This window comes from Mesoplodon mirus (assembly GCF_964341445.2).
Source record: "Mesoplodon mirus genome assembly, chromosome: 14".
Lineage (NCBI taxonomy): Eukaryota > Metazoa > Chordata > Mammalia > Artiodactyla > Ziphiidae > Mesoplodon > Mesoplodon mirus.
The window spans coordinates 23973379-23999980 of NC_138990.1; the positions used below are offsets into that span (position 1 = coordinate 23973379).

Below are 26602 nucleotides of genomic sequence, written 5' to 3' on the forward strand. Positions count from 1 at the left end.
AGGAGCCGGCGCGATCGCTCAGGGTGGCCGGGCTCTGCTTGGCGGGAGCACGTGAGCACCAGGCCCTCCCAGGTGCGGGCGCGGAGACACGGCCGTCCGCGGGAGGGTGTGTACCCGGCAAGCAGGAAGCGCGGCCGCCGGCGCCGCAGACCGCTCCCCGGGCCAGGTGTGCGCGGGGCGGTCTCCAGCCCTGGCGGCCGCCCGCCCTCCGGTGCCGGTGCCGGGCTCCGAGGGTCGCGGGCCGGGAGCATGACGGCCTTACAGCTCAAAGAGCTCTCGCAGTCGGGGCTCTACCGCCGGAGGAGGGACCGGCCGGACAGCCTGCGGCTCCTGGGGCCGCGGGAGCAGGCGCTCAGGTGAGTGGAGCCCGGCGGGGGCGGGGTGGGGGGGCAGCAGCCTGAGCCCCGGCCCGGCCGGACGGTGAGCGGCGAGGGGCGACGGGCTGAGCCCCTGGCGTCAGCTTCCCAGCCCTGCAGCCTCGCTCCACCCCCAGGGCCGAGGATCGCAGAGGGAGGGTTTGACCTGCCCGCCGCTGTCAGAAGGCACATCGCTTGGGCTTCTTAGGGCGCGTTTCAGAGGGATTTTTCTCTGCGTTTTGACGGTGAGGGTCGCGGGTGATGTCTTGGGTGGGCGTCAGGGTGTTGTTCTTCGGTGTCGACGTGGGTTTCACAAAGGAAGGCAGGGCAAGTTTTGAACGTAACCTGGGAGGGAGGGAGACCTTTCTAACTGAAAAGGTTAGGGGTTTTCTGTTTCCACCGTTAATTGGCCTAAAACAACACGGTGTTAGTTTTTCTTACCGCTATTGAATTCTTTTTAGGTTACAGGTTCTGAACAGCCCCTGTGCATTAAGCTGTTGCTTAAACTGCTGTGTTTGCCGCGAGGGGTGGGGACTCTGAGCTGACAGCAGGGACCCTTCTCCCCGCACGCGTGCTGGGTGGCACCTCAGTGCCTTTGTGGACACTTGATCCACGCGCTTGAATGTTCCACCCAGATGGTGAGAGGAATAGATACGTTTTATATATATATATAAGTAGTATATAATAGTTATAACCTCTCTATATACATATTTCGCCTATAAATTCGCTTTTAGAGTTTATTTTAAGTTCTTTAAATTTAACAGGAAAAAAATTGACAAGGAAGCTCTTTAAACTTATATTAAAGTTGTCTACAAATTTACTACAGGAAGTGTACTTTGGGAGGGATATGTTTATTTGAAAATGTTTGACTCTGGCTGGTACTGATACTTACACTATTAGAATTTATTCCCTACCACGTCGGGTGTCTCTTAGCTACAATTAGTGTATCAACTTTGAATTGACTGGATTAAACAGAATTTTAAAGCTTCAGAGTTTGACTTGTAAATTTTCACTACAAGGTTAGTGAGAATTCTGAGCCCCCTCTTGCTCGACCAGATGGGCACGGGTGGACGTGAGCCCTGAAACTGCCTCCAATCTGCTCTTGATCCAAGAGTGAAAACTTACCCAAAGTAGTTTTAATTTCAGATTCGGGGTCCTAAGGAATTTACTTCAAAAGAAATAAGATATGTAAAATGACATTCAAGACCAGCCAACTTTCACTTATTTTCAGACAGTGGCAGAAGTACCCATGAATGAGATTACCTGTTATGTCTGAGGGGGTGGTTATGTATATAAGTCATAATGGCCTTTGAAACAACTAGGTTGTTTTGTTTTCTCTCGAGTTTAAGTTACAGAAGGAAGAATCATTCTTAAGGTGTATTACTTGTTGCCTTGGGGTGAGGAGACATTTTCCCACTTTTTCTGCTGTATTGTCCCCTGGTGATTAGAAGGGGCTTAGGCTTCTGCCATGTCTCTGTCCCCGGGTTCAGAGAAGTGACCGTTTACTTATTTTAGGACTTCGAGCTCAGCCAGGAAAAGAGCCTTTTATCGATTTAGAGAGGCAGGGTTTTCGCCTAGTTTTATAGGAAGCCTGTTTTTAGTATGAAATCGGGTTCCTCCGGTAATAGGAGCTGGAAGGGTGACTTTGAGGTTAGACACGCCCAGTTCAGGCCGCTGGGTCAGGCAGATAACCTTGATGGACTCAGGTGGCTTCTCTTTAAAAGGAGGATAAAAACCATTGCCGCTATTGAGTGTCGTTTATTATCTCATAAAACCCTCGCCACCAGCTTGATGGCAGGCGTTGTCATCCGGTGAAGGGTACCTCGTGCATTACTCACTCGGCTACCGTTCATCCATCTCTTGCTGTGTGCCCCATCGAGGCTGGGCCGCGTTAGACTCAGGGCCGCCCCAGGGACACCAGCATCTGGGCCCTGGAGGGTCACCTGCAGGTGTTTCTCCCAGGAGCTGTCGCTGGACTGAGCACCTGTGACATTGGGCACCTCAAAGTAGCACAGACCCACTCCCACTCTGACCCCCTCACTCACACACTGTTTTCTCAGCACGTTTATGGATTCTGGCAGAAAAGCCATCAGAGACTAACAGGGCTGTGCTCACCGCCAGAAAACATGTTTAAGTTTAAATTGAAGACTGTGCTCTGAAACAGAACACAAGTGTTTAAAGAGCACATAAAAGTCAGTGAAGGACTTCTCTGGTGGCGCAGTGGTTAAGAATCCACCTGCCAATGCAGGGGACACGGGTTCAAGCCCTGGTCCGGGAAGATCCCACATGCCATGGAGCAATTAAGCCCGTGTGCCACAGCTACTGAGCCTGCGCTCTAGAGCCCGTGAGCCACAACTACTGAGCCCGCGTGCCACAACTGCTGAAGCCTGTGCACCTAGAGCCCGTGCTCTGCAACAAGAGAAGCCACTGCAATGAGAAGCCCGTGCACCGCAATGAAGAGTAGCCCCCACTCACCGCAATGAGAGAAAGCCCACACACAGCAACAAAGACCCAACGCAGCCAAAAAAAAAAAAAAAATTAAAGAGCTGGTGAAACTGCTTCCGGCTTCAAACTCCAAGCTGTTTAGAACAGAACGCTGCCTATATTGATTTTTATTTTAAAGTATCCAGTACAGCCTGAAACGTGCTCTCCTTGCTTTGTACAGCAGACCGTCAGCCTCCACACCTGAGCGCTGAGTCATGGCAGGCGGTTCATCTCGTTTAGACTTTGTCACAACGGGAAAAAGTTGTGCGATGGGAGCCTCTTAGTTCTAGAACGTGTCCTTAAGTGTGGCTGGAACCTGACGTGCCTGAGAGACCCCTGGACGTCACCTTCCTCCATGGAGGTGGACCTGAGGACTCTGCATGCAGGTAGCGTTGGTGCCACTTCCTCATTCAGGGACAGGACTTCTGACCTCCTGCTCTGCCCGTGGGTTCATTCAGTGGAACTCTTCTCCCACCCCCTGGGCTCGGAAGCTGTTCCTCGTACCTTCCCGGGCAGGGACCTTCTTCCTAAAGTGCCTGATGCCTGAAAATACCGTCCAAGATATCCACGCGCGCGCGCGCGTGTGTGTGTGTGTGTGTGTGTGTGTGTGTGTGTATTTACTCCTTAGCTATTTATTCTCCCTCTTAAATTGTGCTGCACCCAAACACAGTTTTTTTTTGTTGAGGAAACCTGAATGAAAAACACACCTGTGTGATCCACAACTCCCCACCCCCGTTAAAAATTCTCAGAGTCACCTGGGCTCTGCCTCAGACACATGGGGTCTATAACTAACTGGGGACATCTCAGAATCAAGTCTTTGCCAGCCGGCTCAGAAAGGAAGTTTAATGCAGGACCAGGGGCTGGCGAATTATGACCCTTAGGCCTGATCTTCCTGTTTCTCTGTGGCCCACGAGCTCAGGATGGATTTTATATTTTTCAAATGGTTGAATAAAATGAAAAGAATATTTCACGACATAGGAAAATTACATGAAACTCAGTGTCCACAAATAAAGTTTTATTGACACACAGCAGACGTATTTGTACACGTGGTCTCTGGTGGGTTCTTGCCGTGGTGCCCGAGCTGAGCTGTGGCCACAAAGACGGGTCTGGCCTCCGGCTCTTTGCAGTCGCCCCCTGGTCTCGAGCTCAGATCAAGGACCCTTAGGTCCTCCCCTCTTGTTCCTTTAGTTTTGCCCCCCTCCTCCCCTCTGCCTGCATGAAGCAAAGGTGGATCAGAAGAGGCGGCTGACGTTTGTGCCCCTCTGTGAAGTCCACTGGGGAGGACTCACTTGTGCTGTGCTTTCCTACGCTATTCCTGGTGGAGCTGGGGCACCAGGACCAGAAAGGGGGTGCAGAGAGAAGTAACCTTTACTTTATGGTGGTTAAGTAAGGCTTTGGATCTCCTGTCCTTCTAGATCTGGGATGGCGTCGTTTTCCAGCAGCAGAATGCCTTTGCTTGGTTAAGAGTAGGAAACACGGATCAGGCCCCCATGCTGACTGAGCCCTTGCTGGGGGCCAGGCGCTGTGGTGAGAACTTCCGTGGTTCTGTTCTTAACTCAGTCCCGAAAGGGGGAGAAGGACCCAGGCCGTGAAGGGGCCCAGCTCCCGGCCTTGGTTCAGCGTCCTGTCGGGTGGGAACTGGGCCGTCCCAGTGCCCGGGGTGGGCTGGGGGAGCGTTTCCTTCAAACCTGTCTGCTGTTTGCTGATCATCTGGGGGACCCATCTTTTGACTGAAAAACCAGCGTTTGTATTTTAGTTTTAGAAACATAATCTGTTCGGCAGAGGGATGAAACTGCAGCTTGGCCGTTTTGTCTGTCCCCATTTCACGGTTCAGCAAGAACACATTTAATCTTCCCAACAGTGAGCTCAACTGATAACAAGTATTTCTTCTCTTTGGTCCAGGGAGGTGTCAGCCGGCCAGTGTTGGTTTTTGAAAGGTAGTAGTGCCTTCTCGTATGTGTTTAAGGGTGTAATTCACACACACACACACACACACACACACGAAAACATAGACGCGCGTGCACGCGCACTGGGGTACTATTCAGCCACGAGAAAGAAGGAAATCCTGCCAGTCCTGACAGCAAGGATGGGCTCTGACAGTGCCAAGTGAATGAGGTGGACAGGGAAAGACAGACAGCGTGTTCTCTGTCTTAAATGCAGAATCTAAAACCAGAGTGGAATGGGGGTCCAGGGGCAGGGAGTGGAGGCCTGGGGAGGGGCGGTTTAAGGCACAGACTTGCAACTAGAGGATGAACGAGCTCTGGAGGGAGGCCTGCCACACGGCACGGTGACGGCATTCAGCAGGGCTGTGCCATGTGGCGTGACGGAGGTGTCACTGACGCTCTGGGGTGATTATACAGCAACACTAAGCATGTCAAACCAGCAGCCGTGCACCTCAGACTCGCACGTTTACGTGTCCGATATTATCTCACTTTAAAAAATGTGTAACACACAAGTGTTCCTGTTGGAATAACAGGTTTTACAGTCACCCCTTCCTCACCCTTCTCACCACCCCCCCTAAATTGAGTCCAAGCCACAGGCCCCACCGTCCACCCCGGGGCCTGGTAGCCATCCCTGCCCAGGGTCTGCTGCTCCCTGAAGGAATGAAAGCACACTGGCTTCGAGGTGCCTCTTTTATTCCAGGTTAAACCCCTTTGACTCTGAGAGAGTAAGTTAAATTGATGTCCATCCCTCTGATGTCCCACACAGAGGAGTGTATCTACCAAAGGATGGACCGTGACCTTCCGGTTTTCCTTCTTCAGTGGTTTTGGGAGACTTATTTTCTGAAGGGAAATGTTTTCCTCTCGGTCATCTAAAGTATTTCCGTATAGTTGAGGGGGTATATGCTGAAAGTAAAAATAGTATTAATGCTTAAAGTTAGTGTGTGTTAAAGGGACAGTTGAAGGGTTGAAGGTCCTGTTCTGTGTCTCTGTGCTGCTCTGAGACCCTTGGGAGAGAACCTCGGCCTCAGCAGAGTCAATTTGTTAATTTGCTGTCACTCACATAAAGTTTTCTAAATGATTTACTATGACAATTAAGTGCCAATATTTTAATCATTATAAATTGCTTTTCTGTTGGTTAAAAGAAAAAAAAACTTGATGTATCAGTTATAAATCACTTATAAAAACAAAAAAAATACAATTGGCTAAAATGTGTGCTTTATATTACTTTGGAGAGATGCTATTAAAATGAAACAGTGCTATTTATTTTATATGTATTTACATATCTTGGAAACACAGCCACTTAATTGTGTATCTGTGCGACCCAGTGGCTATTCTGTGATTAAAACAGACTTTAGACAAATATTCTCCTACATAAAATCTACTTTTAGAAACAATCATTAAATAAGAAATAATATGAATTATGAATTAATATGAAACAGTGGTTGCATTAGCTTCTTAGAGCTGCTGTAACAAGTACCACACCCTGGGAGGCTTCAGACGGCAGAGATGTCTGGCCTCTCAGTTCTGGAGACTCGGGGTCAGAAATCAGCATGGCAGCTCTCCTCGTGCCTCTGATGTCAGCTGCAGGGCTGTGTGTGCAGCTTGTGGGGCATCACCCCACCCTGGCCTCTCTCATCACGTGGCTCTGTCTCCACATGGGGTCCTCCTCTGTGTGTGTATCTCCTCTTGTAAGGACACCAGTCATATGGGAGTTGGGCCCACCTACTCCAGTGTGACCTCAGCTTGTGCCTTAATTACATCTGCAGAGACTCCACTTCCAATAAGGTCATGTTCACAGGTACCAGGGTCAGGACTTCAACATGTCTTTTGCAGTAGGAGCCCTAACAATGGTGTCTGCATGATACACTGCAGCTTTCTTATTTAAAAAAAAAAATTTTTTTTAATTTTTTTAAATTTACTTATTTATTTTATTTTTTGGCTGCACTGGGTCTTGGTTGCTGTGCACAGGCTTTCTCTAGGTGCAGCGAGCGGGGGCTATTCTTCGTTGCAGTGCACGGGCTTCTCATTGCGGTGGCTTCTCGTTGCGGAGCACGGGCTCTAGGCGTGTGGGCTTCCGTAGTTGCAGCATGTGGCCTCAGTAGTTGTGGCACGTGGGCTCAGTAGTTGTGGCTCGTGGTCTCTAGAGTGCAGGCTCAGTAGTTGTGGCACACGGGCTTAGTTGCTCCGTGGCATGTGGGATCTTCCCGGACCAGGGCTCGAACCCTTGTCCCCTGCATTGGCAGGCGGATTCTTAACCTCTGCGCCACCAGGCAAGTCCCTCAACCCGTCTTTTTAGGGGACAGAATCCCACCCACAGCAGTGGTTTTTTTGAAGGTTAAAGATCATTCCAGTGTGCAGTTTTTTAGAAACAGCTTTATTGAGGTGAAACGAATGGGCCTCAGTAGACGCACAGTTTAATGTGCAGCTTGGTCAGTGTTGACACGTACACAAAGTCAAAGTCACGCACGTCCTCCTCATCATCAAGTCCCTGCCTGCATTTGTAGCCCTCCCACATCCCTAGGCAGCTGGTGGCTCTGGATGCTCTTGCATTTTCTGGAGTCGTGTATAAATAGAACCATTCGGTCACGTACCCTTTGTTTTCTTTAGGCTCCTTTAACTCAGCATCGTTATTTTAAGACTCGTCCGTGGTGCAGGAGTCAGTATCACTCATTTTACTGCTGAGTCACCTTCCACTTATGGATTTACTGTGTTTGTTGGTTCCCGGTTGAGTGGTGCCCAGCTCTTGGCCGTTTCAGATGAAGCTGCATGAACATTCGCTCACAAGTCCTGTGCTTTCATTTCTCTTGGGTGGAATGGTGGGGTTGTTTGGTGGGCACACACTTAATATCTGGAGAAATGGCTAAACGGTTTTCCAAAGAGGCTGTACCATTTTGTGTTCCCACCAGCAGTGTTTGAGGTTCCATTTTCTCCACACCCTCAGCCACACTTGGCACGGTTGATATTTTCCAGTTTTAGCCTTTCAGGGGAGTGTACTGCTATCTCCTTGTGGTTTTATTTGCATTTCCCTAATGACTCACGAAGCTGGGTATCATTTCTTGTGCTTATTTGCAGTTCCTGTATCTTTTTGGCAAATTTACCATTCAGGTTTTTACCCAACATTTTTTTTTTTTTTTTTGCGGTACGCGGGCCTCTCACTGCTGTGGCCTCTCCCGTTGTGGAGCACAGGCTCCGGACGCACAGGCTCAGCGGCCATGGCTCACGGGCCCAGTTGCTCCACGGCGTGTGGGATCTTCCCGGACCGGGGCACGAACCCGTGTCCCCTGCATCAGCAGGCAGACTCTCAACCACTGCGCCACCAGGGAAGCCCCTACCCAACTTTTTTACTGGGTTATTTCTTATAGTATTTAGTTGAAACAGTGCTTCATATGTTCTAGATACAAGCCCTTTGTCAGCTACATATTTTGCAAGTATCTCCTCCCAGTCTGCAGTTTGTCTTCTCATTTTTATAAATGTCTGTTGACAAGCAAAAGTGTTTTTTTTTGATAGTTGATTGATCTTTTTCTTTATATAAAGTTTGTGCTTTTTGTGTCCTATTTAGGAAATCTTTCCCAAACCCACAGTGAATAAGGTTATTAATAAATATGTTCCATATAAATGTAAAATCATTAATTATTTCTTTACACCAGCTTGGCCTCTCTTGCCCTTCACTGCTTTTCTGGCTGTGCTGAGTCCTCACAGGGATGCTGTGCAGTTCACAAGAAAGGAAAAGGGCCCTGGAGACCCATGGTTGGTAATTCAGGAGTCGAGCCGGGGCTGTTCCCCGTGTGTCTTATGCTCTTAACTACACACTTAAGCCTCACTTAGGTTTTAGGGTAAGGTTTCTTACCTGGAAGGTCTGAATACACTTGATCGTATCTTAAAAGTTAAAAATTTACCAAGGGTGACCTCCTGTGATGCCCGTTGAAACAAAAATGGAATTTTTCTGCCTCGTAGATAATTCATACATGTTTGCCAGAGAAACTATCTAGGTTAAGAAAGCTAAAACTATTCTATTTTTGTGTCATAATGAATATATTACTTAAAATTAAAATTAAGCACTATAAGAATGTCCAGCCTTTTATCTTACGTAAAACATTTGTCCTCCTGCCCCGGCATCAGGATGTGGGGGAACGGACAGTGTAGGAATTGACCAGGCATCAGGGCACAGAGGATGTTTGCTTATGTCTGAGCGTGTCTGCTGCCAACTTTATTTCTCAGTTCTAACAGACAGACAAAACTGGGACAAAACAGAAATTCTGCAGTGGTTTGGAAAATTTTGTTTCTTTCTTTTTTTGCCGCACCTTGCAGCATGCGGGATCTTAGTTTAGTTCCCCAACCGAGGATGGAACCCGAGCCCTCGGCAGTGAAAGCGCAGAGTGCTAACCACTGGACCGCCGGGAGTGATTAGGGTTCCGCGCTTTCACTGCCGAGAGCCGGGTTCCATCCCTGGTCGGGGAACAAAAAAAAAAAAGAAAAAAAGCCTTTCTGGAAAATTTCAATAACATTTCCAGGTGCAAGGAAATACGTTCTTTGTTTCATGGTAAAAGCTAATGTCAGTCATCTTGGCAGTATTGGAGATAAACTGATGTTATGGGTATTTTAAACAACGAGGTTTTATAAAAGTATAGCCAATTTAAAAGATCAAAAATTTTCCTGGATATGGCATCATTCTTTGTGTGGCAGTCAGCAAATGCCTTTAAAAATGGATTCAACTGGAAATGTCAGCTATTCAACACAAATTGCAGTTTCGGCTCTTCTTGATTTAATGTCGTGCTTTATTTAAAGGATATATTGTCAGGTTATGGGTTTTCTGCATTAGGCGTTTGTGGTTCAGTCTGCATTTGCTAAGGTCCTGTCACGTGCCAGGGGTGTGAGGCTGGTTGAAACATTCATTATCTGCTAACATAGAAGTTCTTATGTGTGGACAACAGACAACAGAGAGATACTTAAAGACCCCGCATTGCTGGAGGGAGGCCCATAGCACTGCAGGAACAAGTGCGTTAATCCTCTATTGTGAGAAACAGATTACCCAGCCCTTAGCGGCAGTGGGAGTTGGCGGACTTTCTGTAAAGGGACAGATAATAAATGTTTCAGGCTTTTGTAAGCCTTCTGTCAGTGTCACAACTGCTCGGCCTGCGGTTGTAGTGTGAACACGGGCCGTGGAACATGTGGGTGAATGTGTTGCTAAACTTAAAAGCAGCCGGGGAGCCAGATCTGACCTGTGGGCACGGATTTGCTGACGGCAGGCCTGTAATCACCATCGTTGGTTGTCTCCCGCTTGCTGAGGGTCAGGAATCCGGGTTCAGCTCAGGCCAGTGCCTCTGGCTGAGGGTCTCTGAGTCAGGGCTGCCTCTTCTCGAGGCTGGAATGGGATGAATGGCCCCAGAGCGTTTTGTAGCCTAATTCCAGAAATGACTGCCAGCCACCTCTACTGAATTGTTTTGGTCAGGAGCCCTTCAGCGAGTCCAGCCCACACCGGGGAGGGCGCCGTTACACACAGGTGCGAACACTGTCAAAGACAAAATACTCATGACACCTGGTAGAGAACAGGAAGGACCATCAGGATGGATGTAGGGACCCCTGCAGTGGGGCAGAGAGAAGGGGCTCAACTCCGAATCCACCAAGGAAAACAGGATTTACAGCGAAGGAGCAGGCGGGGGTCAGCGGATGGAAAGTTACTGAGAGGGAACATCCGGGTGAAGGGATTCTGGCTAAACTGACCTTCCAGGATTCCTGCTGAAGACAGGCCAGGGCATCAGACATCGCCTGGGGGAGGGGTGGAGGCCGAAGAACCGGTCAGATACAGAGGGCCATCTGATCTGCACGTAGGGGGTTCTGGCCCAGCTGACAGAGCAGGATTCCTGTGAAACTGGACACTCAGAAGTCACGGCCTCGTCAGAAAGCTCAGCAGGGAGTCTTTGTGGGTGCCTGGAGGTGGCCTCCCCAGGGCTGCCGCAGGGGGTCCCAGAGGAGAGGCGGTGGGTGCGGTGCAGGGAGATGAGACCCGCATGCCCACTGGCTCTGCTGTCAAGTCAGCCTGGGCTCCTGGTCCAGCGTCAGTGCCTGTGTCTCTGTTGTTGTCACGGTGCCTCAGCCTTCCGGGAGCATCGTTTCCCTCCATCCTGCTCCTCTGGTCCCCGACTTCTAGTTCCATTTATTACTTCACAGCCGGGCTCAGGTAAACACTTGCTGAATGAAAGCGAAGGAGATCCAGGAAAGAAGCGGACATCTGCAGACGGGATGCCGCAAAGTCGCGGCTGTTCTCCCACGTCCATTGTTGACCCCTCCTTCGCCCGGTTGGTGCGGGGGCACTGGGGTGGGGACAGCGGGCGCTGGGGCTCGCGGCCGCCCCGCCCACATGCCCTCATGCTCCCGGGAGCCCCTGTCACTGTCCCCGCCAGGCGGGCGGGCGGGCGTCCCGGCTCTGCTGACGTGCGAGAGGTGCGGGGACCAGGTTTTCCATCACAGTGGCTTCTTGCTCATAGACACTCAGCACAGGGTTGCTGAGTTGCAGGAATAAATGAAGGTCCTGGTACCTTGCTGTTGGCTTCGTGGTTCCTCGTGTCCCCTGACAGCAGCACGGCCCTGCGGGGCCCATCGCACGTCCTGAGGCAGAGCCACCCTGTCGAGAAGCTTCCCCGCTGTGACAGCAGCCTCGATCCGCTAGGCCATCCAGACCTCTGGCCCCAACACCCTCTGCCCTGGCCAGTCTGCCGGCCTCCTCAGGCCATTTAATGCCCTACACACCTCATGGCCACCTTCCCGGGCCAGTTATTCCCTGGACCGATTCCCAATTCACGTAACTCCTAGACTCTGATTGCTGGGTGAACAAGTGATAGAAGACAGATTTCTGTCCTACAGCCACACCTTCTTCCTGGTTACCGCTGGGCAGTCTTCTTCTTTTACTGATTTTTCCATCACCCTCGTTACTATAACTATTTGAAACCTCCCCCGTCGTTGGTTTTGTTCACCGAACCTGCTTTCCTGAAACCACCGATGCTCAATGGTATAAGATTTCTCTCTCTGTCCCCCTCGTATTTGTGCAGATAAACTTCACGTGGGGACACGTTCAGGTTTGCAGGGATGTTATGCAGCCAGTGCGCGGTTCCTCCCTTGTGTCTGTGTAACTGCTTCCCGCGCCCCGTGGGTCTTGCCCGGCCCCTCAAGGGCCCTCCTCCCCGAGCCTCTTGGACCTTTCCCCCTGCCCTCGGTGATAGACGGTCCCACAAACGCTGTGACTCTGGTCTTTTTTCAGCCGAGCCCTCGCAGCCCAGACAGAGTTTGACCTCCACCCCGTCACTGGCCCACGTCACCTCCTCAGCCTTGGTTCTGGTAGGGGGCAGGGACAGTAGCAGGCTCTGGCTGGCTGAGGCAGGAAAGAATCTTCCTGGAAAGCGTTCAGGTTGCTCACAGAATTGACAGAAATGGGCAGATGGAAGAGCCGGGCTCAGGGCGGGGCGGGAGGCTAGGAGACCCCCTGGCAGGCGCCCTGGCCGAGGTCCCGGAGCTGGACCGAGGCGTCCCGGCTGGAGCTTGGTGCTGCTGCCTAAGCTGCGTCTGTCCCTAAAGACACCTCGTCGGCGGTGAGGTGCTGGAGCCAGGGTCTTGGGCCTGCAGGACCAGGAGGAAGCCCCAGGGGCTCAGGGTCCATGGTTCTGGACAGTCTGCTCCTGCACGGGCAGGGCCCGACCTCAGGGCGCAGGATGAGGGGAAGGAAGGGTGGTCAGGCTGCAGCAAAGCCTGTGGCCTCCTCCTCAGCTGTGAGGACGTCAGGGGAACGCGGGTGGCCCAGAGAAACCGAGTCAGACTGAAAAGGAGCTTCCAGAGCTGTGCATGAGCCCAGGTGCATGAGCGCAGGTAGGTGCGTGAGCCCGGATGCAGCCTCGGGGCTCAAGACCAGTGCTCAAGCATCCAAGTCCATGGGGAACGTCAGACGGGGGAGGGGAGGTAACCTGGCTCGTGCAGGTCTCCCGTGAGTAAGCAGTTCACCTCGGCACCATCTACACCTGCACAGCGAGTGTACAGGCTGCCTTCTGGATGAGGAAACGTGGACGTCGGCCCCTGGGCCTCCAAGCTGTGGTCTTCCGGCCTGTGCCCCGGTGGTGACCGCACAGGCAACGCCCCGTCCCCGCCCCACTCCGTGCTGAAGGTGCTCAGCCATGTGTCCGACTCAGTGTTTTTACCATGATGGCAACGTAAGGTGTGGATTTTGTCCTGGTGAGCTGTTCTTGTTTTTCTATCCCTTCACTTTTGCCAGCATCTTACCCTTAGTAATTGATTTGGTGGGTTTTTAAAATTTATCCTTTGAATACAGAATTCTTTTGTGTATCTGAAAGGAGAAAACCGTCCCTTGAAATAACCCTGGTCATTTGTCTCCACGGTTTAGAGTATTCTCACCTGTGGAGTGCTCTTAATAGAACTAAGTCCACTTGTGGTGCAGCCTTGCAGCCTCACCACTGGAGGGCTAGCCGCTCTTACTGTTACTCAGTCCACGTGGTTCTGTTCGTTTGTTTGCACTGTTCTCAGTATTCGTCTTTTGATGGACTTTCTTAGTAGACTGAGCTTGTTTTTTTGGTTTTTTGGGGTTTTTTTTGTGCGGTACACGGGCCTCTCACTGTTGTGGCCTCTCCCGTTGCGAAGCACAGGCTCTGGACGCGCAGGCTCAGCGGCCATGGCTCACGGGCCCAGCCGCTCCGCGGCATGTGGGATCCTCCCAGACCGGGGCACGAACTCGTGTCCCCTGCATCGGCAGGCGGACTCTCAACCACTGCGCCACCAGGGAAGCCCAGACTGAGCTCTTTGAAAACTCGGTTATTTTGTTCTTTCTGTTGTCCCAGCTTAGTCATGTGACCTGGGCCAGGCTAGTTCTGATGGCATTTTTGCTGTCCTTTATGCCATGACAAGAGGTTGTTCTGGTTTGCGCTTTGCTGTGCTTGGTGTGGACCCCGGATGGGGCAGGTGCCACGTGGCCTCCTGCACGGAAACCGCGCCCTCCACCCCCATCAGCTCCATTTACGAGAGGATTGGAGCCCCGCAGTCAGGAAGGCTTAAGGCTGCTTTTATATCATTTAAGTACTTAAATGTGAAAGACGCAGCGCAGGCGCTGCCCTGAGCTCCGGAGCTTCCCCTGCACAGACCTTTCCTTCCACACCTTCCTGGGAGGTTTGTGGCTGAGGCGGGAGGGAGGGGGGCAGGACAGACACGGCGCGGGATGGGAGAGGAGGGCACGGGTGGGAGCTGACCTGGACTCCCAGTGATTTTATCACGTGACCCGCCACCCTGCCCAGTTTCATGTGTAGGTGTGGGTGTTTCCAGCTGCTGAGTGAGCCCCGTGCCTGTTACTGGATCCGGGCCCTGGGGTCTGAGCATGGCCTCGTGCCTCGATCTGGGTCCAATCAGGAGGGGAAACCCACACAGTGATTAGAAGGAGGAAGGTCCACTGCAACGATGAAGTTCCTAACTCTAACGGGCTTGGGAAGAGGGGCTGCAGGGAGGGAGCCCACTGGGCACGGGGCTGGGGGCCCAGGGCCAGGAAGAAGGGGCAGGATCTGAGCCCGCCGAGGGAGCCGGGAGCCGGCTGGTGGGATGTCGCCTGGCCCAGCGCCCGGACCGGGTCGTAGCAGAGACCCGAGTGATGCTGCTGAGGAGCCGGCGGGCCTGCCTGAGGTCGGGTCGGGTCGGGTCGGGCGTGACCACCGCTCCTGCAGACACGCAGACCCACCCCCCGCCCCTGAGAAAAGCCAGGGGACTGGCCGAGAGCTTTCTCCCTCAGCCTGCGGAATGGCCTTCAGAAACCCAGTTCACCCAGTGCGGGGAGGGGTGCCGGGTGGACCAGAAGAGGGGGACACGCGGGGCACATGTGGACCCATGGAGAGACGCCGGCCGGTGCCGGACACCACTGTTCGGGCCCCTCACGTCCTCCGACGGTCCCGCGGGGGCATCTAAGGCTCGGCAGCTGAAACACGTCCGGCCTTGCTGTGCACACCTCGTGCAAGGTGAAGTGAATGAAAGAAAAGAAAGCTTTTTAAAGTTATCAAAAAAACACAGATTTTTCAGTTCTCCCACTTTATCTTGTCCGATATTTTTCAAATGTTGCTTAATGTGCTAAAACATACATGAAAACATGTTCTTTGTTTAAAAGAAAAGCAGTGAGACAGGTAGATTAAAATTTGAAAGGGTTGTTTTCACTTGAATGAAATGTTTCTTTCTGTCCTTTGTCCTGAAATTCTCACGGTTTTTTTCCTTGAGGAGGGCAGACCTCACAATTAGCTCGGTCACGGTCACAAGATAACTGGGCTGGCTTCCTCCCCCGAAGGTCTGCTGAAGGTCAGCTTTCAGGGAGCCTTCCCGGCTGAGTCAGAACTAAAATAAGGACCTAACGGAGAGCCAGAAAGCAAGTGGCACCGGTGGCCACCATGGCCGTAAAAGGGCTCGTGGACACACTGCAGGGATTTCCTCGTAAACCGGGCTTTCTCTGGAGTCCACACTCTTGCTAAAAACGCTGCCCTTTTGTATTTGAAATACGAGACCCTCTCAAGTTTGTCTCTTTGGGTCAGGACACAATAGATCCCTTAAAAAGGATGTTTCGGGGTGAGATGGTGTGTTTGTGGATCACAGTATGAATGCCAGGCAGAAGTGACCTGAGAGGGGAGGGCTGCTCCAGGGGCGTTTTCCCATGGAGACGGCTAAACACGCAGAGAAAACGGCCCAGCCTGTAAGAGGAATTCTGAGCATGTTCTTCAAGCTGACCTAACCCTGCTTGTTTGAGTGACTGTGGGGACCCAGTGGGAGGGAACCTGGGAGCCCAGTTCCAGATTCCAGCCGTGATGACAGTTTGGGGGGTGGGGGCAGTTTCTTTACTGAGGGGATGAAACCAGGCTGAGGTGGTGAGTGAGACCCTTAGATGGAGTCATGCAGTCCCGGGGGAGGGCGGCAGTCTGCCCACCAGCTGGCCCATCCCGTCCCCTTCGACTTCACACAGGGCTGGTCCAACTGTTGGGAGATGGAGGAGCGTGATGGGGCCGGTGGCAGAGTGTGTCTGCGGCGCTGGTCCCTCTGCAGGGTGGAGCAGGGTTAGATCTTCCCAAATCCCATGGCTCCCGGGCCGCCGGTCAGCACAGGCGGAATGTCAGAGGAGCTTCACAGGAGGATCTGAGCACCGGGCGGGCCTCAGAGGGCTGGAAGCTCTGGGAAAGCTCTGGAGAAAGGGCCTGGAGTGTCCCTGTCCTCTTGGATGGTGTCCTCAGTGCTGGCAGTATTTGATCGTCACCAGTAAAGGCGATTGTAAACAACCACGTGACAACAGCCCTCTCGAGTGTGTGTGGATTTTCACAAGAAAAGGGATCGGATATTATCAGGCTGTCTCCACACACGGAGGTCTGGGGGCGTCCCTCTGGCTTATACACGAGTTAACTCAAATTTTACGCCTGTTTGTGGCCTATCAGGCATACGCCGTACACCTGTTTTAATTATTAAAGAAAAGTGCACACTGACCGGAAGTAAAGTCCTTCTTCATATAAAGACTTATAAAGATATAAAGACTTCCCCAGACCTCTGTGTGTGGCAGGAATATAGTGAGTCTTCTCTGCCTTTTGTACACTTTCTGTAACAAGCTGCACCGTGTTTGGGCCGACGGTGTCAGGGAGTCTAGCTCACCCCACAAAACTGTGCAGTCTGGCCCTCCTGTCCCGGTGCCCCGTGTCCCTGCACGCGGGGCTGCCCACTGCACACATCATTCGCCAGTTTCCTGCTATTAAAGATTTTGCCTTTTGCTCCTGTTGATGGAAATAATCAATAAACAGTCTAGAATAGGAATAGAAAAGAGTTTGGGGCGTTTGTCTGAGCCAAACTGAGAGGACTCTAGCCCGGAAGACAGCCTCTCAGGTAACCTGAGGAACTGCTCTGGAGAAGCAGGGTTTTCAGCACAGTTTTATGTCTCTCAGAACAAAGAACATTAAACAAGCCAGGGATGCATTCCTTCAAGGTTTAAAAACAACAGACCAGGGCTTCCCTGGTGGTGCAGTGGTTGACAGTCCGCCTGCCAATGCAGGGGACATGGGTTCGTGCCCCGGTCCAGGAAGATCCCACATGCCGCAGAGCGGCTGGGCCCGTGAGCCACGGCCGCTGAGCCTGCACGTCCGGAGCCTGTGCTCCGCAACGGGAGAGGCCACAACAGTGAGAGGCCCGCGTACAGCAAAAAAAAAAAAAAAAACAGACCAGCACACACACAGTGAGTCAGCGTGGCCTTGGCACCTGGGGAGGGAGGCTTATCATCCAAGGAGGACCAGCACTGGCGTCCCGGGAAGGGGGGCATTTCATTTTTATATTAACAAGGACGTTCTTTACTTCTGGTCACTGTGCACTTTTCTTTAATAATGAAAGCAGACGTACGGCGTATGCTTGATAGGCCATACACGGGCATAAAGTTTGAGTTAACTTGTGTGTAAGCCAGAGTGACTTCCCCAAACCTCCGTGTGTGAAGACGCCTTCCACGCTTCCCCGTCCCTCTGCTGCCCGGGCTGGGCCTGCACAGCAGGTGACAGGTGTGCAGCTTCCTCATTTCCACTTGGTTGGAGGAGGTGTGCAGCCTAGTCTCTTCACTCTGGCCCGTCGCGGTGGATGATTTCCTTCTTTGCAGCCAGGAGCTGGGAACAGTTTGACGGACAGGGCAGACGTCATGGTAGCAGCAGTACCCTGTCCCTCCCGTCCATTGGAGGGAACGGGGCATTTGTGCTGGACGGGGATATGAGAAGGACCTTTCCAGCACCAGTATCTTTACTGCATGTCACGACTGTTTTGTTTTAATAGGAGAGGAAAATCAGAGTAGGTTTTCCATTTGAGTGAAATAGAGAAACAGTGAAAATAGTTGGTTTGCCATCCCTACACTCCGAACGCCCCGGGTTCCTGTGGGTAGAGGTTGGAGAAGCTCCTGCCAGGTGCTGGGGTCACATCCACACAGCGACTCTGCCTGTGTGACAGGGGCAGCATTAACAGCACATTTCCTATGTCAGGGCCCACTCTTTACAGTCAACATGTTCAGCCACGTAGATGAGGACCTGCTGTAGAGCACAGCAAACTCTACTCAGTACTTTGTAATGACCTATGCGGGAAAAGAATCTAAAAAACAGTGGATCTATGTATATGTATAACTGATTCACTTTGCTGTACCCCTGAAACTAACACAACGTTGTAAATCAGTGATACTCCAATAAAAATTTTTTTTAAAACGTAGATGAAATATTTGGTAGTGATGCATGTAATTCAGTTGTTGCTATTTGAGGGAATTTGAATTTAAAAGGTACCAGTTATTAAAAAGTTGCGTTTTTGACTTTGCCAACCATGCTCAGGCTTACACTCAATGTTTGAGCTGGTGGAAATAGCTGCCCTTTCTTGGTCTGTCGCCTCTGAGCAGTTTATTTGTCTTGGGCAGGGTGTTTCCTCAGGGGCGGAATTTGTTCTGGCTGAAATCATGGCGTTAGCTGGGTTGATGGACCTGAAGCCTTCTGTGCAGGACACGGGAGTGGTCAGCTCAACAGCAGATGTGCTGCGTGTGGTTTGGCATCTAACACGCAGTCAGGCACACTCAGCCAGGGTCCCAGATCCTGCCTGCTCTGGTCTGAATGTTTGCGCAGCCACTCAATTCATGTACAGAAGTCCTAACCCACGATGTGGTGTTAAAAGGGGATGAGGTCAGGGGGCGGGGTGAAGGTCTTGTGAACGGGATGCACAGAGCCCCTGCCCCTGCACTGTGTGTGGGCTCAGCGAGGAGGTGCCGGCCAGGACCCAGGGGAACGGGAGAGTCCTCACCCCACACGGCCGCGCTGGTGCCTTGGTCTCGGGCTTCCAGCCACCAGGACCGTGAGACATGAATTTCTGTTGTGTAGAAGCCACCTGGTCGGTGGTGTTTGGTTACAGTGACCCTAAAGGACTGAGCCGCTGCCCAGCATACAATAAGTCTCTCCACTCTGGATGGATGTCTGGGGTCCAGGCCTGCCCTGGGGGATCCCCCGGAGATCCAGGTCAGCCTTGGTGAGGAGGAGGCCTGAGCCGGTGATGGAAACTCTCGGGAAGAACCTTTGGGAACCCAGGACCCAGGAAACCACCTTACAGGCCCACTGTTCAGAAAAAAATGGCTTTGGGATATTTTATAAAACAGCTTCTCACCTGCTTCAGGGGCTGTTCTGCTGCGCTGTATGGCCCGTAGTGATTTCAGTCAAGGGAGTTCAGATAAATGTTTTTCTCATGGTTACGATCACAGTCTAAAAGGATTGTTTGCATTTCTAAGAGTGACATTATTAAGTGCCAAAAATGGGTTAAAAGTAACAAAATGCCTGGCTATGAAAATTGAGCGATGGTGTTTATTTGGCCTCAGATTACCCTTTGCCCTCTTGGATAAATTACACTCATCTTTTTTTTTTTTTTTTTTTTTGCGGTACACGGGCCTCCCACTGCTGTGGCCTCTCCCATTGCGGAGCACAGGCTCCGGACGCGCAGGCTCAGCGGCCATGGCTCACGGGCCCAGCCACTCCACGGCATGTGGGATCTTCCCGGACTGGGGCACGAACCCGTGTCCCCTGCATCGGCAGGCGGACTCTCAACCACTGTGCCACCGGGGAAGCCCTTACACGCGTCTTTGAGGTCCACCCCGCATGGCTGGATGGGGACGCGAGGGACCAGCCGACTGTCCTGTGCAGCCCTTTGGGCGTGTGGTGCCCTGACCAGTGGATGCCACGTAGTCACGGCTCTGCCCTCGGCTCCAGGGCCCGGGGAGAAAGGCGCTCGTCACCTGCATAAGCAGTGGAGGGCACACGTGCATCCCCGGGCAGCTCCTGCCACACGCGGACGCGCCTGTGTGCTGAGTGGGCGCCTCTTACGTACCGGTTAGGTGTGTAGAATGGTGAGCACGTAGCAGAAGGTCCGTATGTTCAGATGTGACACGTGTGATGTAAGGAAGTTACTTGAGCAGTTACTTTTTAAGAAGCTGAGACCCCAGCCGAAGGGCTGCCGAGGCCGGGTGCCCCCCCGCCCCCCTGGGACGCCCTTGGGGCCGAGGCGACCATCCGTCCAGCCCTCCCCATCAGCCGGCGGCTCTGCAGCCTCACCTCTCGCTCCCATGTCGTTTGAGCATGAGGGGCGTGTGGAAGGCACAGGGACTCCCATCTGCCCTGAGAGCTTCTCTGCGAGAACCAGCTCCTGGGATGGGGCCGGTAGGGGGAGATGTGTGATGAAGGGCCCACGGCTCTTCCATGTCCTCCCTTCCAACCTCAGCCTGCCCTCGACCCAGCTCCCAGTCAGGCTACACCTCGGTGATGAAAAAAATGAAAGGAGGAAAGAATGAGAGGCGGCAGAAATGTAAGCAGACGGAGCCTCGTCTACCCCTCGGCATCGGCTGCGGTGCCCTTGTGCTGATGGGCAGAGGGCACCTGGGGCTTGGACTCCGGTGGCAGGTCAGTCTCTCTGGGGCGACTGTGCGCCCTCGTCAGCACAGTTCCAGCTGGAAGGAGAGGAAACCGGGAGAAAGGAGGGTCTCCTCCTGCTTCGCCTTCACACAGTGTTCCCGAAACAGCAGAGCTTCAAGAGCGGAGGGACTCTTTACTAAGTTTGCAGCACAGTCTGAGAAGAAGGACCTCGTGGAGGGTGTGGAACAGTTAGTAGCTGGTGGGGAGGAGGGTTGGGACGTGTTTCCTGTCCAGGCACAGCCTCTGGCGGCTCTGTCCGTGGAGAGATTGGCGAGCCTGGCTGCATTCAGGGCGCCGGGGAAACAAAACACACAACAGACCAGATTTGCCCTAATCGCAACCTCAACTCTCTGCCTTGGTGATCAAGAATCAAGTCATTCTTTTTTTTTTTTTTTTTTTTTTTGCGGTATGCGGGCCTCTCACTGTTGTGGCCTCTCCCGTTGCGGAGCACAGGCTCCGGATGCGCAGGCCCAGCGGCCATGGCTCACGGGCCCAGCCGCTCCGCGGCATATGGGATCCTCCCAGACCGGGGCACGAACCCGTATCCCCTGCATCGGCAGGCGGACTCTCAACCACTGCGCCACCAGGGAGGCCCTCAAGTCATTCTTTAGTGAGCGCTTTAGTTCATCAAAGGCACAGTTGAGATTCGTAGGACAAACACAAAGTAAATAGTGTGACACCTTACTGTTCATTCTATACATCTCTGTAGCGTTTGAATTTTTTCCCCAAATAACATGTATTACTCTTTTTCCCTTCTGTCAGTACGATTGTGTGGTGGAGTGACATTTCTGACTTCCTTTTTGTACTTATCTGCGTATATGTGAACTTAATACATGTGCATAATAAAATTGGGACTGCACACCTATTAGAACAGCTAAAATAAATAAAGATAACACCAAATGCTGGCGAGGGTGTGGAGGAATTGAATCTCTCATGCTTTGCTGGTGGCATGTACAATGGTACAGCCACTCTAGAAAACAGCTTGGCAGCTTCTCAAAAAACTAAACGTATCCTTCTCATACAACTCAGCAATCTCGCCCTGGAACATTTATCCCAGAGAAATTAAACCTTATATTCACCCAGAAACTTTCCCACAGCTGGATTCAGAACAGCCCCAAACCGGAAGCTACTGAAGTGTCCTCCAGTGGGTGATGGTTAGACAAGCTGTGGTGTGTGCACACCACAGAATACTACTCAGCAGTGAAAAGAACAGGGAATCCACATATGTGGCAACTTGGTGGGTCTCACAGGCATTTGCTGAGTGGAAAAGGCCAGTCTCAGACAGTCACAGGCTGCGTGATTCCCTCTACGCAGCTGTCTTAGTCGGCTCGGGCTGCTGTAACAAAAATGCCATAGCTGCATGGCTTAAGGAAGGGTTTGTTTCTCAAGGTTCTGGGGCCTGGGAAACTCAAGATCAAGGCTCCAGCGGATCCTGTCTGCTGAGGGCCCACGTCCTGGCTGGTGGGCGGCTGTCTCTAGCTGTCTTCTCGCCTGGGTGTCTCTGACCCCATCCTGGGGGATTAACGCCCCTCCCTCATGACCTCATTCGACCCTGCTGACACCCCACAGGGCCATCTCCAGATCCCGTTGCCTTGGGATTAGGCTGTCAGTATGAATTCTGGGGACACAGAGATTCAGTCCACAGCAAAAACATTCTCTAACTTACAGTTATGTGGATGGAAAACGGACTAGTGTGTTGCTGGAGGGTGGGTGTGACCATCAGAGGGCACGTGAGAGAGGTCTTTGTGGGGATGGAAAAGCTCCAGGTCTGCATGGAGGTGGCGGTTACACGAATCTACAAGGTGTGGCAAGGTGACACAGACCTGTACACACATCGCGCTGGCATCAGAGTCCTGGTTTTGATTGTATGTAAGATGCAGTCATTGGGAAGCTGTGTGAAGGGTACAAAGGTCTTCTCTGTACAATCTTTGTAACTTCCTGTGACTATAATTATGTCAAAATAAAAAGTTTAAAGTGTGATTGCAGGTCCTTCACATTATCTTTAATTCCTTGCTGGATGAGAGACTTCATTGCGTCGTGTGTTCAGGAACCATCAGCTTCTCCACAGTCCTGCTTTCCTGTCTCGTAGAGATGGGACTAGTCGTTGTGGAGGGAATGAGATAATTGGTTACGTTTTTAGATGTGCCAACAGCAGCTGATTTTCATGGTTTTCCAGACCAGGTAGATGGATGATTAGCCCCTTTCACTCACCAACAAGTACCTGTCACGCATCTTTGTGTCTGTGTGTGTCTGTGTGTCAGTGTGTGTCTGCGTGTCTATGTGTGTCTGTGTGTCAGTGTGTCTGTGTGTCAGTGTGTGTCTGAGTGTGTGTCAGTGTGTGTCTGAGTGTGTGTCTCTCCACACCAGCTGTCTCCTTCCCTCTCTATTCCACATGGTCACTGGAAACAAACATTTTTTAACCATGAGGCTGTTTCTTTCCTGTTTAACGATGGCGAACCTCTTGCTCCATCCCCTGCAGGCTCTGGGCCGGGGCCATCCTGACCTGTACCCTGAGATCCTTAGGGTTCAGAGTTGGGAGAGCATGTCTCATTTTCTGCCTCCTGCCCCATTTGGTATGCACTCCCCAGCCTTTCTAGATAACCTGTCTTGCTCCCCAGTAATTACGTGGAACTGTTTTCCCACAGAGTTAGCATCTCATCTCTGGGATCAGACCACCTGGGTTTAAATCTCGACTCCACCACCTACTTACTGGTTATCCAGCCTCTTTGTGCCCCGGTTTCCCCACCTGTACCTCCTCGGAACACGGCAGTGAGCACCTAGGAACGCCGTTTACAGTTCTGGCCGTCACGCTGCGGACGTCTCAGACGTGTTTTGTCTGTTGGCTGATGATTTCATGGCCCTTCTGTCTCGTGTGACCTGCTCTGTCAGTCAGTGTGCCTTTCACCTGCTCCCTAGGTTTTCTTTTTTTCTTTTTGCTTGATTAGAGCACTAAATTTTATTTTGAAAAAAACCCACTAAATATAATTTCAGCATCTTATATAACCATGTAGGTTTAAATTTTTTTTAATTTTTAAAAAATGATTTTATTTTCTTGATGTTTTAAAATTGAAGTATAGTTGTACAATATTGTTTAAGTTACAGGTGTACAATATAGTGAGTCACCATTTTTAAAGGTTATACTCCATTTATAGTTATTAGAAGATATTGGCTGTATTCCCTGTGCTGTGCAGTATAGCCTTGTAGCTTATTTGTTTTATACGTAGTAGTCTGTGTCTCTTAACCCTCTGCCCCTCCCCGCTTCCCTCTCCCCACTGGAAACCACTGGTCTGTTCTCTGCATCTGTGAGTCTGCTTCCTTTTTGTTGTGTTCACTAGTCTGTTGTATTTGTTAGATTCCCACCTGTTCCCCTTGGTCTGGTGGGAGGCACAGGGGTGCCGGGAGGTCGGTTTGGAGAGACTGGGCCCCTCTCACTGCCCCGGGGCACCGTGTCCTCATCACTTCACTGCTGACCCTGGTGCACTGGAGCCGACAGTGGTGTGCAAGGAGCACAGCGAGCCTGCAGCGCAGCATCCTTTATCCTTTATCTTTTATCCGTGATAAAGACCCAGAAGGACTGGCTGCCTTGGTTACAGGCTCAGCTGGGGCCAAACGGAAGGAGTTGTAACTGGACGCCGGCTCCTCCCCTGCTGAGCCTGGGACTGAGCTGTCACTGCGCCAGAGTCACAGAGCAGGGTTCATGCCTGCAACCCCTGCACAGCTGTTCCATCCCCCCCAAGGGCGGCCGGGCTGCCCCACAGCTGGTCGCGTGTGTGCGGGGAAAGTTCCTGGAGCTTCCAGACCCTAAGCGAATCCACACCGTCTCGGGCACAACTGCCTTGCCCGGAGCTCTTAATGTGAAGGGGCCGGTGCGACCTTGGAGCCGCTGAAGTGTGGGAGCGGAGAGGGGAGTGACCGGGACTCCGCCTGGGTGTTGTGCCTCCGTCCATACCCCTCCAGTCCCCCGTTCTGCTCTGCGATGGCACTCCCGGGCCCGTGCCCCGCTGCCATCCCGGAGGGCGAGGAGGTCCCCCCAGCGGCCTGTAACGGGGAACACCGGGCGCCCTGCGGCCAGGATGAGAGGGCCGTGTCCAGGCTGCAGCGCAGGCACAGCGACGTCAGGGTCTACAAGGAGTTTTGTGACTTCTACATCAAATTGTGAGTGCCGCTCCCAGCCCTCTCCTGGGGCTTGAGTTCCCTGCCTTGGGCTTTGACATCACCCCACCTTCAGTGGGGCCTCCCGGGGTGGAGGGGGCGTCCAGGACGAAATGCAGGAAAGGAGGAGGAGAGCGCTGCCTTCAGTGGCTGCCCATGCAGCCCTGAGGTTTCCCTGTTGGGAGCGGGGAGCGCCCGGGGCCTCCAGGGAGTCATTAGCTGGAAGGAGCATTTAATGGGCCTGATTCTGTTTCCACCCATCCCTTCCGTGCGCTTTTGCAACAGATGTTGCTTCTCTTCACATCTCCTGAGGAGCTCTGTTTAAGACTAATTGGGCGACTATAATTACACTGTAACCAAAATACTTGGTAAACTGTCAAGACGCTTTTAGGGTTTACATTTCTGCACTTTAATGCTCGAGGTTTTGTTTCGCATGCTTTGATAAACGAGGCACTTGAACAAGGGAAAGCTCGAGGTCGGCAGGTTTTCTGTGTGCAGCTGATGTGTGGAAGCAGGTCGGCCAAAGCAATTCTGACCCGACAGTTACGAAGGCTTTTCTGTTCCCCGAGGTGTACGTTTCCCGACGTGGAAATCCTTTTCTGAAAAATTAGCCTATTGATTATAACTAACCAAGTGACAGCTCTATCATCCCTGACTTTTAATAAGTAGCTTCTATCATCTGTGTTAACTGTGACAGTCAGTGTGGAAAGAATGTGTGTGTCAGTTTCCCATCCAGGGGATGTTGGCCATCGGGGACACTGTGCCTGCAGGGTCGGGGATGTATGGGAACTCTCTGTATCTTCCACTCAGTTTTGCTGTAAACCTAAAACAGCTCTAAATACAGCCTATTAAAAACAAACAAACAAACAAACAAAAAAACAGTGCCAGAGGGTCAGAGACAAGAGAGGAAGGGAAATAATGTAAACAGTTGAGTAGGTGGGTGAGACTATTGGTTGGTTGGTTGTGTTCCTGGAAGTCTCCTGTAATGTTCTGTTTCTTTTCTTTTCCTGCTTGTTATTAAAATGAGTACTTCTTCAAAAATACATATTACTTTATCTCTAAAACTACTTTATTTTTCCTGTGTGTGGGGAAAACTTGTTTGTATAATGTGTCTATCTGTTTTCTAACTATTTGAGTATTTGAACTTGAATGTAAACGGCCTATAGTGTAATGAGTATAAATAGGTCAATGATAAACATTTTGATCTTGGGACCCGTTTACATTCTTAAAACAATATTGAGGTCTCCAAAGAGCTTTTGTTTTATCAGCATTTACTGTATTAGAAAATAAAACTGAGAAAAAATTTAAGTATTTATTGGTTCATTTAAAATAACAATAAGCTCATCACACATTAATAATATTAATACATATTAATATTAATTAAGTTTTTATAAAAAATGTTTCCAAAATGAGAAAACTTGGGGGGAAGAGTGGCATTGTATTACGTTTTTGCAAATCTCATTAACGTCTGTCTTGATAAAACTGTTTCACCTGCATTCATCCTGCTGCAATATGTTGTTTCACATGAAATTTATAAAGAAAATGTGGCCTCCCACAGAGATGTGGGAAAAGAGAGGACATTTCCACCCCGAGAGGGTCACTGATCTAGGAAATCATGAGTCAGGATGTTCCAGGATTTCTCCTTTTGTAGCTCTCTTGGGGTTCTACTAAAATCATTGAGAATTTGGTGACTCTTGAGAAAGTTTTAAAGTAATAATAATGCTTCGTATTTGAGTAGCATCTTCTGGTTTCCAAAGTGGTTTTATATACTTTTTCTTACTTCATCCTCAAAATGGTCCTAGGCCCATGGGGGCAGCTGTGGGCTGAGCACACTTTGTCGAGGGACGCCTGTGGATGCTGGCCCCCCCTTTGGAGAAGGGGGGCAACAAGCCTTTCCAGAGTTTTGATAAAACTACCGCCGTTCATCTGGCTTATGGCAAAGCCAGGTGACGAAGGGAGTTGATGGGTTTTTCTCCCTGATGCACAGTAATTTTGCAGTGACAAAGTAGAAAATTCAATTTAGTATGAGACTCAGGTCAGGTTTGCCACAAGCAGTGAGGCTGCCTCCCTTCCTTCCTTTTCTGGTGGCGTTTTAATTGAGTTTTGCTTGGTGTGGGGTTGTGAACATGGCACTTCTGGTGGAGTGTGAATACCACAGGGCAGGATACTGCTGGTTGAGAGCTTTGGGGGAAGAGGGCGGGGTTGTCTT

General features: G+C 51.3%; 1 protein-coding gene across 7 annotated transcripts in view; it reads left to right on the plus strand.

The window, feature by feature from the left end:
- The window catches only part of LIMS1 (LIM zinc finger domain containing 1), a 101142-nt gene that overhangs the window by 56424 nt on the left and 18116 nt on the right, over positions 1 to 26602 (plus strand). For 2 of the 7 annotated variants that reach the window (XM_082643094.1, XM_082643099.1), the window contains exon 1: positions 121 to 356. The exons of the other annotated variants lie outside the window; for them this stretch is intronic. In XM_082643094.1, coding sequence (XP_082499220.1) covers positions 250 to 356 — 107 coding nt within the window. In that variant the 5' untranslated portion in view covers positions 121 to 249. Of the gene's footprint in view, positions 1 to 120; positions 357 to 26602 lie in introns of those variants that run through there. 7 annotated transcript variants of the gene reach the window in all.